The sequence below is a fragment of the Micropterus salmoides genome, unplaced genomic scaffold (genome assembly GCF_014851395.1).
Source record: "Micropterus salmoides isolate LMB-PRFRI ecotype aquatic unplaced genomic scaffold, ASM1485139v1 Ms_hic_scaffold_856, whole genome shotgun sequence".
NCBI classification, from domain to species: domain Eukaryota; kingdom Metazoa; phylum Chordata; class Actinopteri; order Centrarchiformes; family Centrarchidae; genus Micropterus; species Micropterus salmoides.
Window position 1 is genome coordinate 2,349 of NW_024044633.1, and position 15,318 is coordinate 17,666.

Below are 15,318 nucleotides of genomic sequence, written 5' to 3' on the forward strand. Positions count from 1 at the left end.
TTTTGGACAAAATGACTTAAAACTGAAAATGAATGCTATATTAAAGCCCTACAAAGGTCCATGCGCTGATTAATTCATCGATCATACTTTTGAGAGCATTTGGATAAAATAAAGACATCTTGAATCACAGTGGTAAACTAATTGTTCCGGAGGTGAAGATGAGCCTCCACGTCCTGCTGACCACATCTTTACACGCACCCTTCAACTCTCCAGTTAGAAAACACAAAACGACTTTAAAGTTACACGACTAAAATACTGAACTTTATTGATCTGAATAACAACAGATCTACAGACACGGCTTGAAGAGTCAAACTTTATTTACAAAAATACTGAGAACCAAACAGTGGAGGGCGAGGAAGCGTTGATGGCGAATTTTATTCCTACTGAACAGCAGCTAAAGGCTCCTGGTTGCATGTATCAGGACACGGGTTGATAACCGCAAAGTAAACCTCAGCGTTACGGGCTTCTTCAGAGCTAGGAGCTTCGCCACAGTGTGCGTTGTTTCATCAGGCGTGAGTCCGAGACGATTGCAGTTTGGTTTCTGAGCAGCGGCTGGGCGTGCCAGTCTACTTTCTGCGGCGGGCGGCGGCTCCCTTCTTGCTGCTGTAATACCAAACACAAACAAATTGGGAAACATGTCAGAACTCTGGGATGTTTTTAACAATTTTTAAACATTTGTTTAACAAGGGAAATTTGACGTCTTTACGGTTTTACACAAACGCACCCTTCAGGGTTCTCTACAGAACAGCTAGGGCTATCGGGGTTTGGTGCCCTGTTTAAAGGCTCCTTATCAGTTTTCAAGATATAGCAAAGTGTTTTGATCTCCACCAAAAATACCAAGGTTTGTACAACCAGTCTGGATCTGGCAACATTTAAACACGTGAAAATGGAGGTGGATATTTTGCATCATCTTGTGAGCAGTTGATTAGCATGTCTGCTAGCAAGTCACCTGAAATCCCCTCAGATAATATACTTTTTCAGAAGACGCAAAAAATAAAACCTCAATCCCATAAACACTAGGGAGTTTGAGGGGATAAAAAAAGTAAGATTTACGTGGTTAATGTGCTTTTATGGAAAATGCTAATTTACGTGGAAAGCAGCCAAAACTATAATGAATTCTGCCTCCTGTTCACATGTTTTTATGCCAAAGCTCAAACAAATTCTTCAGTTTTCTGTTGTTTTATCTGATTGTGCAAAACCTTCGAATAGCTAACTAAAATTCAAAAGTAGCCGAAGGATAAAAAATGCATTGAACAAACTGTTTATATTCACATTAACCAGAGAGATCACGAAAAGCAAAGCCAAACTAAATTTGAAATATTTCGTTTTACAAAACACTTTTTCGTTTTTTTAGAAAACAACATAAAAACTCCAAACCCCAAAACAACTTCGTACATGCAAAACGGCAAAAATGCAACGTTACGTCAGACGAAATCAGCCACACACTCATGCAGCACTTACCTGCACAGGCTGAATCATGACTGAGTCCAGAAGTCACTTAATGTTACAATCACATGGCTCTCACGCACAATGAGGTAAATATCAGTATAAAGAGGAGGACCCTGACCTTCACACTGAAAAAGGCACCATTCTGGGTCATAATTGCACATTTCGACATTATTGCGTTGGTGTGAGTTTGAGTATCTCTAGCTGTGATAGGCTGGTACAACCTCACTGGATAACTATTTTAATTCTTGTGTGTTGCTCGTACTATCATACATTATATTGACCAGTATAACATCTGAAAGGTTTGTCCGACCTTTTTCAGAGGACACCAGGGAACACTCCTCACATACTGACACTGGATGATACCAGTATATTTACATTTAAATTGAAATGGAATATCTGGTGTTACATGGAAACGTAAAACAAGAAACACAGAGAAGTGTCCACCAGGGGTCATGTTGTAGGAAGAAAAAATGCTGTAGAAATCTGTGCACTCAAATTGTTAGACTATTTAAAATAGAAATTTGCTGGATTTAGAAACTCATTTGCAGGAAATTACACTTTTTCAACCATATGAACACTACAGGTTCTCCGTAAAGAAGGACGAAGGCAGCAGCTTGCTTTTTGAATAACTAACACAGTTTATACCACACGTCCTCAGACCTAAACACCAAAATAGGTCCAAAAAGACATTTTTGTCAGTTGAAAAGTACAATGACATATATTACCGTTCACCAAAACAACATGTTTTGATTGTGGCAAGTTTCAGTCCAGCGACGTAAGTCACATGACCTTTAACACCCGGTTGTGAAACTGTGGTAGTTTGGTTAGATTTAGGCAACAAAACCACTTGGTTAGGTTTAAAAAAAAGTGATTGTGGTTTTGGTTAAAATAATTACATTATGACAGTCAAGCGACTTAAGTCATCTACAAAACAATAAACATGTGGACTCTGACTTTCTTCCACATGTCCTGAGTTTACTTTACACATCCCTCCAACCCACCACCTCCTCACACGGAGTTTGTCACTCTTCTGCCACTAGAGGTCGCAGCCCTAACAATAAGGTAAATATGGCTGCATAGTCAGCTGTTTTTCTAGTGAGGACGTGCTGGATAAACAACAGTTTAGCCATTTTAGTCAACAAATGCTTCTCAGACAATAATAGTAAAGTCAAACTGCAGCCATGCCTGCAGCTTTATTAGCTGGTTACTAGCTAGCCTGCTGGATTTTTTAAAATGGCATTAGCTTTTCTTCAAAATAAACAAAAAGTAAAATGTCTGTTTTAACTTTTAGCTTATTAGCCTGTTAATGACAAAAAATTTAACCCGCTGAAGGAAGATAATATTTCCAAATAGCTCATATCCTGATGACAAACTGCTGCTGCCGTGTATCTGGCTGGTCCTCTACCTCGATGTTGACTTCCAGAAAGTTTTCCAGACAGGCCGGTGTCAGCCCTGGATTTGGGCCTGAACGCTCCCTGGTGGTGTTAGTGAGGATTTGGTGTGTTTATGGCTTTTCTAGCTCAACAAATTACCACAAAAAATGGAGCAAAAAGTATCTGGAGCTAAAGCTGAGATTTAGGAATGGAAATAGCATAAAGTTCAGATTTGGGTTGCTATTTTTAAACGTACTTTAAAATTAAAGTGTGAAACAGGTTTATAGACTGAAGCTGTAAATCTTCTCCATAAAATACACTGACATACCTATATGTAACTTCTACTAAAGGAAAACATTGAACTTTCCTTACTAAGCAACTGTATAACGCCATAAACGTATACATAAACTGTCCTGAATGCTCATGACAGTTATGTCTGGCTAAGGGAAGGGTTCACGCAGACGTGTCAGTGAGCACGGCGATGACAGTACTTACTGCTTCTGTAACTCATCAATGCGGTTCCTGTACGTGAGCACCTGAAAAACGACACAGCGGCAGCTTTAACACACCGGGACACGTTTACCTCTGAGGAGAAGGACTTCCCTGTGCTCTCCTTCACAGGCTCCATGGGCTGAAGGCTGCCGGCTGAGGCATCATGGGAAACCAAGACGGGCTTGTGCATATGATCAGTTTTTACTTTTATTTGATTTGAACTAGAACTATTGTTTCTGTAATAATAAGAGTGTCCCAAAAGAGACATTATCTCATATTTTGCACTGACTTCTATTATTGCTCAAATGCCCTGATACAGAAGAAACCACAGAGGAAGAAACACTCTGAAACTTCCTGATCAAACACAGAAAGATCTGCCGTTTTGGTTTCCCCAAAAGAAAATGTGGGCAGTTTAGAGAGATTTGGCTTCAGCTTGGCTCTGAAACATTTACAGGCTCTGACTTACCTGTTCGACCGCTCGCTCACACACCTGACCGAAGCTCTGTGACGCTAAAACCGGCATTCAGAGAAGGACATGATGTGGAGGAGCTCAGTCCCCCACACCACTTTGGATAATTTATCTGCTTACAACTGAAGAGTTTGAATCCAAAATGTCATAAATCCAAACACCAGAAGGGATGGATCTAATGAGGATCCTGTAACGTGCGTGCTTAGTGTTTACATTGAATTAAGTAGCTTGGTCATTGTTAAGATGAAATATTATTATATTTTAGTCGTAATAAAAAGATAATCACAGCAAATCTCATTATAATTTTCATTACAGAGAGAAAAACACCTTTGTTTCTCATTTTGACAACATATTCTCTCTAGGTATTAAAGGTGTATTAATTAAATACTGTGAGAATTATATTTTTCACTGTGGCAGCTGAGCGTTTCTTTGTATTTGACTTAACTACAATATAATTTGGCTAAACTCCCAAAATTAAAGCTGTGGGCCTTTTTAAAAAACATTTAACTCTGATTAACGTCACAGCTGAATTCTGACCTCGAGCATACTGGATGTTCAGGAAACAGATGTCACTTTTGGAAAAAAAACTCAGTTCAGTTCTCTTCTTTGGTTTTTCTTTCTTTTTTTTGGTGGTGGTGTGTCGTTTCCTCTCTCGGCCAGCGGGGGGCGCTCTGGTTCTCTGACCTTCCATCATGCTAACATGCAGCTAGCTCAAAGCCAGCAGGCAAACACCCTGCTCAGCACTACTTACAATTTACTGAGCTCCTCAACTCTCTTACGCAGGGTTGTAACCTGGAGGGAATCAAAGAGCACATCGAGGGTTGAAACCCGGAGGTAGGCTCAGCTGGACCTCGACCAGCATCAACAACAACAACAACAACAGCATGTAGCTGCTACAGATTGAGTAAAGTGTTGATTTAAATTTGTTAGCCACAAACATCTGTCATTTACCGTACAGGATTTATTTAATGCTTTTAAATGTGTAGGTGAGCGCAGAAATCGGAGAATACATACCGAGGTCAAAGCTGTTATGTGCATTTAAGACTGGGTTTCGTTGCACCGATACCAAAACAATGGTACCTTATTTTGAGAAATATCAACCTATTTTTCTACGAGAACTTTTTTTAAAATTTAGAAATAAGGAACCAAAGTTGTCCAATGTGAAATTGTCTATAAACACAAGCAGCAGTGTATTAATTTTAATTTATTTCTAATAAAATACACTTAAAATCTTAAATTTTCACTCATGCACCACCTAGTCAAAGAATAAATAAATTCAAAAATTACAATTTATAAGCAGAAAGTCAGTTTCTGTAACTGACAGTTTTCAAGACTTGGTGGCAGAAATGTGGCCCATTTTGATTTATACCAAAAAGGGATGAAGGACGTTAAACTCTGTTTGCATTATTATACACTGTTGTACAAAAGGCTTTTAATATTTCTTCAGTAAATCTGGATCTAATTTATTTTGTGTAACTTAAACAACCTCTATAACTTGCTATTAACTATGCCTTCATTTTCTGCTTTAATTTGAAAAGAAAGCAACTATAAATAGATAATTTATGTGTTTTTTGATGTTGAGTTTCACTAAATATGTGTAATGTGGAAGTTATAAGTATTAAACCATAAAAACAGCTTATTATTAAAATAAATCAAAGTGATAATCTAAAAAGTGTTTGGACAAGATGAAGGTTTTTCCTCGTTTTCCCTCCAAACCCGTTCTTCCTTATAAAGTGATTCATTATAGGATCATAACCTCGGGTTGAGATGCTCTGGTGAGAATGAACAAATTGTAAACAAACTGATTTTTGATCATGATTGTGAGTGATGATAACTACCATGACAGGGGACCAGGTCTCACCTCGTACTTCTGCTTCTTCAGTCTCTCCATGTGGTCGAACTTCTCAGACTCCAGCTGGGTCATCCATTCGTGCAGCTCATTGATCTTATCTCTGCAGGAAACAACACACATATGAGCCAAAAAACAAATAAATCGCTTCAAACACGACGAGCACAGTTATTTAAGTTTATGTAAAACATTTCCTCAGGCTGATTTGAGTTTTAGTGTTATGCTTTAAATTACGTTTTAAGAGTCGAGTTCACCCTGAAAGAAAGGAATGTGAATACTGAGAAATGTTGGTGCGTGAGTGTTGAGTCGTACTTCAGCTTGTCTTCACTCAGATGGTCGATGTTCAGCTGCTTGCGTCTGGCGGCCAGGATCTTCTTCTTCTTCTCTCTCTCAGTCTCTTTCTTTCCTCCTCTCTTCTGGTCGGCCTGTTCGGTGTGGACGTTCAGATGCAGGTCAGCAGCTATCCAGCAGTATTCAGATGTTCTACTTAAATGCTATTTAAAAATACTGCAATCTGAACTAAGTATAAGTATAAAAGTTCTCATTACTCTATAGTTATAATCTGCAGTATTGCTCTTTAGATAGGATCTTATTGCTACATCTTTATATGTTATATTATTGTGTTATTATTGTTATTGATGCTCACACAAGTCAAAATTTGCTCACTTTATATAATGTCCTGTAGGTTAATTTTACTTTTAGGGTTGGGTGTCTAGAACCGGTTCCAAGTTGGAATCTGTGCCAAATTTGCAAGAACCGTGGATTCGTTGAGACACGTTCATTTCGATTCTGCTTATCGGTTCCTAACTTTCTGCATATTTCAGCTCCCGATTGAACTGCAGTGAGCATTTTACAGTCCATAAAAGTGTCACTTATCTGCCAGGACCTGCCACGCCGACCTAACGTCACGTCATTTGTTACGCAGCACGTCAACACAGCAAAAGAAGATTTGTCGTAGAGGGGTTGGAATCAGAACTGAGATTCGATAAGTAGAATCAGAATCTGTTTATTTAAACAATCCCCAACGCTATTTACTTTATAAAAATGCTTTGTATGTTAAAAGATCGTCACATATTGTTAAAATCCAAATCTGCAAAATAACTAGAAGCTAAAGCTGTCAGATAAATGTTGTAGATTAAGTAAGTACAATATTTAAATACTTAAATGACGATTTGAGTACCTTAGAATTGTACATATAACACCACTGCTAACCGGAGAACAAGATACTCCTATGTGCACTGACCCTCTGCAGGTGGCTGCTGTAGGTGGAGCCCATGTTGGACAGAGCCGACTTCTTCTTGGCATCCTCATCTGCCTTCTTCTTGGCATCAGCCTCCTCCCTGATCCGCCTCTCCTCCTGGTTCACACAAACAAATCAGAGTGAGACTTCCGGGTCAGATCCACCAGTCACCCTCAGAGTATATATAAATATATAAATCCTCACTACCAACTGAATCTTGAAACTTCAGCTTTAGTGATTTTTACATTTTATTTTTACCTGTTCATGATGACAGGTAAGGTAAAAAGAAAAAAAGAAGAGCTCCCAATGAACTGCAGTAATAAATAAAGATGAAACCACAAACCTCACGTCTGGCCTGACGCTCCTTGTCCTTCTCAGCGCGGATCCTCTGCTGCTCAGCCCTCTCGGCACGACGCTTCTCCTGCAGGACGGCAGCAAATGCATCATCACACACTGTATTCTGCACACTTTAACACAATTTAACCCACTACAGAACCAGATAAGAAGACTGAGACCGCTCTCATGTTTCCATGGTGAATACGAAGCTACAGCCAGCAGCTGGATAACTTAGCTTAGCTTAAAGAGTGGAAACGTGGGAAACAATTTGTCTCTTGTCTCTGTCCCAAGGTAATAAAATGTTTTTGCCAGTGGCCCAGCAGCCAGGAGAGCCATGAAACACTAGATTGTTGTTCTTACAATTTTGTACGGATTATTAAAACAAGACATAAAGTGTCAGTCAGCGAGCTTTAGAGGAGCTGGCAGGCAGATTTTCTTGCGCTAGCTGTTTCCCCCCGTTTCCAGTCTTTATGCTAAGCTAAGCTAACCATCAGTGGGTGGAAGCTTCATATTTACTGTATAGACACGAGGCTGGTATCAGTCTTCGAACATAACCCAACTCCCAAAATGGTTATCGTTTTTTAAATCCATATCTTTGTTTAACTGCGGGTCCCTTAAATCATTCAATATCATATCCCAACAATTGAAGACCAAGTCTCCAACAGATCCTGGGGGAAATATTTGGCTCTTTAGCTGCTAAATGCTAGTGAGCTGAAAGTAACTTTAAAGTTCTCTAAAGTCGAGGAGCTGCAGATCAAGCTGATTATTCTCTGGGAGTGCATCACTATTAGCGTTAAAGCCGCTTTAAGGGACAGGTTGCTGAAATAAACCTCATATTAAGTGGTTAATCTGCTGGTTTCCAACCATCGAGATCCCTTCAATGCTTCCCTCACATTTGTTTATTAATTTCATTAATGTAGGGACAGAATGATGAGCGTGGAGTTAGTGACACATAGTGCTTTGTTTGGTCTACTGAGGGGCAAAGTCAGTTGTTTGACTATTATTGTTATTATTATTATTCCTTTTCACCAGTATCTGTAGGAAACGCTTGGGGTTTAAAGGTGTTTTCTCCCTCAGCGTGATTCATTGGCTGAAAACTCACAATCCTATCCTTGAGTGCAATCAGCTCCTCCTCCTCCTTCTTCCTGCACTCAAAGTGAGCATCGATCAGGCCCTGCAACTCCATCAGGTCCTTGTTCTGACGTTTCTTCTGGATGTCCTGCAGGCGGGAAGAACAGAAAACAACACTCAGCCAAACAGAGAAACTCCTCAACAACAGAAATGCTTCATGTCGTCACTTCTGGTCTGCTTACATCAAAGTCCACTTTCTCACCATCAGGGATCTTTGGAGCGGTGGGCCTACGAGACAGCGTTTTGATCTTAAGTACACTGGTGCTGACTATAATGATGTTTTTTAAAGCTTTTCTTTTTTTGTCTTTTCAGCCACATGACTAATGTCATTACATGTGAAGGAGACTTACTTGAACTTTGGCTTCTCCTCTGCAGGTTAGGAAATGAAGAGGGGACAAGTACATGTTATCGGGTTAGAAACAATGCAGATTATTTCATTTCTCTCAGGCATTAAATGGATTAAACTGCATGGTTTTGGCTCTAAATGAGACATTAGAGTAAGGTCAAACACTTAAATGGTAGCCTTGTTTATCAGTGTTTAAATTAGGGTTAGGACAAAAGGTAAAACCTATAAGAGCAAACAAATGAAACAAAAACTGTTTTAAACAGGGGATTATAAAGTTTTGTGATTATCAGAGAACCATCACTGAATTGTAAACACACATCAAGTTTCTTATAAAGCTTCAATGTATTTGTCTAAAAAAGTTGAGAGTTTAGGCGCCAGGTTCTTTTTTGGCTTGACCCCATAATTGGTTTTACACAAGCAAGACAAAGTCGTTTTCCCCACTTCTGTTTTTTTCTTTAAACCCAGATTCTGGCGGCTCCATGCCATGCAGATGACGAGGTACATAGCAAGAGTGTAACGGTCGGGTCGCTGCACAGTGATGCACGTGTTAGCATTTCATATTCTTTCACCCTTTTTCTCCACTAGCAGGTTTCATTTTTATCAATAAGCATTTGGAAATTGTGTTATTTTTTCCCCTGAATTTGGACTTAGTGCCAGTTGGGCAGCGCTCCTGGATTTTTGACAGACATTTTGTGAACAGCAGACCTCGTGGTCCTTCCAAAAACCAGAATGACAGATTTCAGATTCGTTAGAAGTTTACTAAATCAACATACCTTCCTCTTCATCGGCCTCTGCATGCACCAAGCATCCAAAACAAAAGCAGAACAGACAACAGCGTTAGCAGGCAGCAGCACTGTCAGCTAAACACAGTGAAACTACCAAACAATGGCAGACTGCTGCAGCTATAGCATCTCTAGTTACTCACTCAGACGAAATTTGAATTACCGTAAATTCTCAAATTTAACGGCCAGCATGAACAAAAAAAGGCGAGTTGCAAATAAAGGCGGGATAAAAAAACTAAAGGCACGTGGAATTACCTGCACTCTTAATAGTTTACATGGTAAATTCAGAGTAATGTAATGTTTTTCTGCCTGTAATATAAGACCATTTCAAATATTTATATTTATATAATATTTGAGAATTTGCGGCCGGCTAAAGTCTTGGTTTGCAGAAGTTTTACCTTAGAGCAGCTCAACAAAGTCCGATCCCTTTAACATTTAACCCTGCATTCACGTGCCATTGGACATTTCAGAAATAACAAAGCAAAAAGTGGAAGTTCAGCGCAGATTTTAGGCAGACATGTATGATGCACTGATAGTTTTTAACTTCATCAACATGGCAGGAAATTAGTTTGTTTAGCCTTTCATAGCTTTGGGGTTGAATCATTAATAATAAAAAATCAATTAAATGGCATTAAATGAAATAGACCGTTTCTTTTTGGATACATTTTTTTTTTTTACAACAAAATAGCACGTGAATGCAACACCCACATGGAGGACTTTGCCACCGGCATGTTAGCATACTATAAGATAGCGATGAAATGTGAGACACCATCTTTTCTTTTATGTTTTTTTGAATGGACATGCTTAGCAGTAGCAGTGTCACTCCCTTTAAAAGAAGCAGGATATAGTATTGTTTGTATAGTATATGTTTTCCTTCATCAGATATCCAAATGATTAAAAGCAACCATGTACACCAAATACAAGTCCTCAAGAGTACATGTGGAACAGTAGTTTTAGGGTTAGACTGATAAAAGTGCCCAATACATGTCTTTTTTTTTTAGAATGTAAGCCCTCAAATAATCCCTTTATAAAATATTTCCAGTGCTTTGTCCACTACAAAACGCCAGCATTTTAGCATACAGGCTAAGTCGCTAATTAACTAGCACTCTGAGAATGTTTTCAGGTTCTCAAGGTTTACTCAAAGTTGACAAAAAGTTTATTTTCCATTTTTGACATATTTGTTTACTTGAAAAAGTCAGGTATGTTAATGAGGAAGCAAAAGTTTTGACAACTGAGATGTTTATTTTTTATTTAAGTTGTGAATCTACAAAAAACAGAATGAAAATGACTTTAAAACTTTAGATTTTTTTTTAAGGATTTAAACTGTTGGATACTAAAAGCCTCTAATATACTTTCTGTATGCTAATGTGTTAGTATGGACAGATGTATAGTAGTCAGAGTGATCATTTTAATCAGTTTGTTTTTATTGCCCATTAATGTTTTAGATGCTAATTTACCTCAGTTTTGACAGAAACACCCCCTAAAACATGTCTCAGCTTTTCAGAAAGAATGTTTTATGAATGAATGGAGGAATTAATTTAATTTTTACGTACTTCTATTAGAAAATAATTTGAGAACGGAAGGCTATCGGAACAGAAGCTATGCTGGATGTGGGGCAGGCTCTTAATATCAGCCTAAAACACGAGCAGTGCAAAAAAAAACATAGGCCTTGAAATATTAGTCGTTATATATGCTTATTTAAACAATCTTCACATCCCAACTTGGGCCCTTTGAGTTCTGCATAAACAGACTGTCTTTGAGTTCGACCAGAGGTGAAAGGAAGGCAGCGTTAGCATTGGTAGATGTGGTGGACATGATCAGGATTAGTGGGGTCTGTCTGTGCTGGCTGTAGCTCGTGGAGCGCACCTGTCGCCTGGGAAAGGATGATAGAATACCCTCTTTCCCCCTCCATGCCACATACCTTCAAGCTCAGGCTCAGGCTCTGGTTCTGGTTCTGGTTCTGGCTCTGGTTCTACCACTGGTTCTGGTTCTGGCTCTGGCACTGGCTCAGGTTCTGGCTCTGGCTCTGGGGCCGCCTCTGGGGCCACCTCTACTTCCTCTACTACCTCCTCTTCTACAGCTACACAACATGCAGCGAGTCACCGGGGGAGAGGAAGGGCGGTGAGAGGGTTAATGGAAGCAGGAGAAATGGAAAAGGCAAGGAGGTGAGCAGGGTGAGTAGATGAAAGGGGAAATGTAAGATATGAGGAGGTCCATGGCGGGGCAGTTTGAGGGAACTGCCACCGGATGGTGCTAAAGCAGGTGAGACAGCAAGCAGTTACAGGAGGGAAAAGGTCAGTCATTGATGGTCAGTCATTGATGGATGAAATGTGATTGATTCCTGAAACTCGTTGAGTTCGGAGGCAAAAAGAGAAATTCTATCCTGACGCAATCTACTTTTTTTTTTTTTTTTTTTTTTGAATAACCTGTGTCTTTTTATGCGTTTTTTTCATTTATCCCAGATAACGTTAGTGTTAACCAGCATGCCACAAAAAGTACATGTGGAAGTAAGAAACACACGCTTGTCAAAAGTGACTGACAAATTAGTATCAATGACATGAGACTTATCATCCGGAGTTTGCGTCTTACCATCGTATTCTTCACGTCCGTCCGAGAAAGAAAGGAGCAGAAGAACATTATCAAAAGATCCCATTTGTACCCATATTTAACAGAATACAAAATGTGGGTACACTGGGGATCCATGCTAAGCATACACAACACAGTCCTCCTGGGCTGATCAGAGCTCGCAGGCGTGACTTCTAAGTGGCATTAAACTTCACGAATGTCACTGCTCCTTTTTATCTGAAAGAGTTCGGCTTAGGAGGACTGTTCAATTGCAGGTGGTCATGCAGAGCTGCAGGACTTGTTGCCAACAGGTCAGTGCAGTCTTATGCAATTTAGATTTCACACATCATATTTGACACTGTCCTGATGCCAGCACTGGTGCCTGCAACCAAGTTACAGCGAGAGGATAATGTATGTGCATATTTCCTTGAAAGAGAGAGCATTGTTGCACAACTTGAATCTGGAGGAGTCAAGCCAAACCTGCAAATGTACGAATTTGTCCATTGCAAATAACTTTCTACAAGGATGGAAGATCAGTTAGGCAAGATTCAGAAATAAAACTAGGATTTAGCATGGAACTCCGGACTGTACCTGGACCTAATTTCATGGGGACTTTACTCTTTAAAGGGGGGGAAATGGTGCTACTTACCCTCGACCTGATCACTGCAAGACAGAAGGGAAAGAAATTCAGATTTAGAGTTAAAGCTAATCAATACAAGTTAGTGTGAAAAGTTTGACAAAATAAGCTTAAATCAGGGTCCAATTAGTCTTCCAGAGCTTTCAAATGCATAGAACATAGAGATTAACATAGAGGCACAAATCTCTCTGACAAACAAAAAGGAAACTAGCTAGCTGGCATAGAGTTGAGATTATTTTGTCAAACTACTCAACAACAGATTCAGAGTTTTGAATTTGTGAAAGAAAATGTGACTTACACTTCCTCTGTGTCAGACATGGTGACAGTGGACTTTGCAACCTGGAGGCAAGAGAGAAGAGAAGAACTTGAGGTATGTCTGCAAGGAGCGACGGAGCAGCCTGTCGTATTTATAGCTCAGGATTAAGTTGCAAATGTCTAAAATATCTGCTTCCGACCCCACCCTGGCCAAACCCAACATGTTTGCCTACACATATTTCACCACCACCACCTCCAAAAAACCCAAAAGAATTCTTAGATCAATTTCAAAAGGTGCAGTTCCTCGTTATTTGAAATAATCAATGAGGATCTTGTACTCGAAACATTCCCGAAATCTGTCAGATCCAAACATCTTTGGTTTATAATTAGCTTTAGAAGTTGGACTGAAATTTGAGCCTCGGTCCTGAATCTGCTTGTCTGATGATAAATGAGAAGAGAAGCCAAACATAGATTTATGTCAATGTTCTGTGTTCAACTGCTGGGAGAAGAGATTAATGTTGGAAGAAGAAAAAGAATCCTCCAGGGGTCACGGTAAAGGTTAACCTCCTGCTCTCTCTCATCACTCTGCATCCATTTGGCATTCTAGGTGATGAAGACTTTTTCATCTTTAGAAACAGCTTCAGCTCTTTACAGCTTCTAGCAAATCTAAATCATTTTCAGCAAACGATCCTGTTGGAATTCAGTTGTAAAGCTGTGTGAAGCTTTATCTGCAATGATAAACAAACATGACCTGAATGTATTCATAATTTAATCTATCAGTGATTAGCTGTCGGATTATTTGCCAATTAGCTTCATTAAAGTGAGGCCAAGAAGACGTCCCGACATCACAGCTATTTCCAATAGACAGCTGCACGGGTCCCAGATCCGGTTTCAGTGGACCCAAAGTTAAAGATTGGGTTCCTTCCCCTGGACCACCACCCATAATTCCACCTTCATCTCCTTATCTGGGGGTCTTGCTCTCACATGGTTCCTTCAATCATCTCCCTGAAGCTCCCTGCTGACTGAGGCCACTTTGCTCAAGAATTAAAATAAACCCTGAAAGGGAGGTGTGAAGGCTGAAGGTCTAACGCCCGGCTTTCTTCTATTTGTTCCGTGACCCTCGCAAATTCCAAACAAATTTGTTTTCACAGTGTTTTCACCACAATGTGATATTATTAGTTAGGAGAAAACACTCCAAGTTTAGATGATTCCTTTACATCCAGTCTGGAGGTTCTTGGCTCCTGTTCAAGACGTTAAAGTGTTTATCCTCAAGCTATGTGCATTTTAATGTACACACATGCCACATCCATTTACAGCTTCACTAATGGACGACAACAACTAAATTTAAAACAAAGATTGAACATGTAAGCCAAGAAAATCTGCAATCCAAAAGAGAGCAATGTCCCTGACTTAAAAAACAACAAATAACAACATGATTAATCACTGCTGATGTTACATAACTTATTAGTATCATCTTCTGTCTCCTGAAGCGGAAAGCTGCTTCAAAGGGTTTAAGCCATTTGTAAATCCCTCAGGTATGAACCTCCGCTGGGTCACTGGACTCGGACCAAACCAGCACAAAAACAACAACAAAGTCCTTCAAGATACCAGTGAGACATCCCGCAAGAACCTTTGAACCTGTTATTTTAAACTAAAACTGAACTTTCAGCTCATTTTATAAACAAAACCACAGCTTAACAGCTTCTCAGGCACACATCTGCAATCAAACACCAACACAAACTAGATTTCATTGTCCCTGAGCTCAAACAACGAAAAGCACCACGCTGTCCGGGCTCCAATAGGAGGCCTCTTTCCTCTGTGATTTGTTATTTGAACACAACCATCTCCCGTCTCACCCTTGACCTCGGCAGCAGCCTCTACTAGTCGTGGCAGTGATTTTAACACATGTGGACTCAGCTGTCCTCGGTTTGGGTGATATTTGGGGGACATTGCACTTGAGCTTCCTCTCTACCACTCACACTCTCACTCTCTCCCCTCTTTCTTACCTCAGAAACGCTGAAAGAAGCGAGCTCCCTGCTGGCCGAGAAAGGCTGTAAGGTTCTGCAAACTTACCGCGCTGATTAAGTCCTTCTGTTATAGTGACACACGATCCGCTTGGCCACCCCATTGGCCGAGGAGCTGGCCTGGAGGCGAGGCCGGGCCTGTACTGGGGCAGGGTCCACGACTTTGGTCCCCCCCCTCCCTCTGCTGGCACTCAATAAGGAGATGGAAGGGTTGAGTGTTAAGGAGGGAGGCTCAAGTTTGGAGAAGGGGGCACCCAAGACGCCCACAGGTTGCTATTCTGGGGAAGCTGCATTAGGCAAGCAAATTTTATCTGAGAGTGAGAAGACAGCTCGACGTCAGGGAAGCGAGGCAGGTGGTGTTCCTAAACCT

At 40.2% G+C, this 15,318-nt stretch overlaps 1 protein-coding gene across 7 annotated transcripts; it reads right to left on the reverse strand.

Annotated features, from left to right (window-relative positions):
- Positions 1-299: 299 nt before the first annotated feature.
- LOC119894700 (troponin T, fast skeletal muscle isoforms-like) lies at positions 300-15,016 on the reverse strand. 7 transcript variants are annotated; one of them, XM_038707345.1, is made up of 15 exons: positions 14,931-15,007; positions 12,968-13,008; positions 12,682-12,695; positions 12,057-12,065; positions 11,389-11,547; positions 9,459-9,476; positions 8,690-8,708; positions 8,522-8,567; positions 8,311-8,427; positions 7,216-7,293; positions 6,876-6,989; positions 5,945-6,057; positions 5,645-5,735; positions 4,535-4,575; positions 300-603 (listed from the first exon to the last, which is right to left on the reverse strand). In XM_038707345.1, exons 2-15 carry the CDS (start codon positions 12,985-12,987, stop codon positions 567-569), a joined length of 876 nt encoding a protein of 291 aa, XP_038563273.1. In that variant the 5' UTR covers positions 12,988-13,008; positions 14,931-15,007; the 3' UTR covers positions 300-566. The 7 variants fall into 7 exon arrangements, with proteins under 7 accessions (XP_038563273.1, XP_038563275.1, XP_038563274.1 ...); XM_038707347.1 differs by lacking the exon at positions 12,057-12,065 and having other exon boundaries at positions 14,998-15,012; XM_038707346.1 differs by lacking the exon at positions 12,057-12,065.
- Positions 15,017-15,318: the final 302 nt, after the last annotated feature.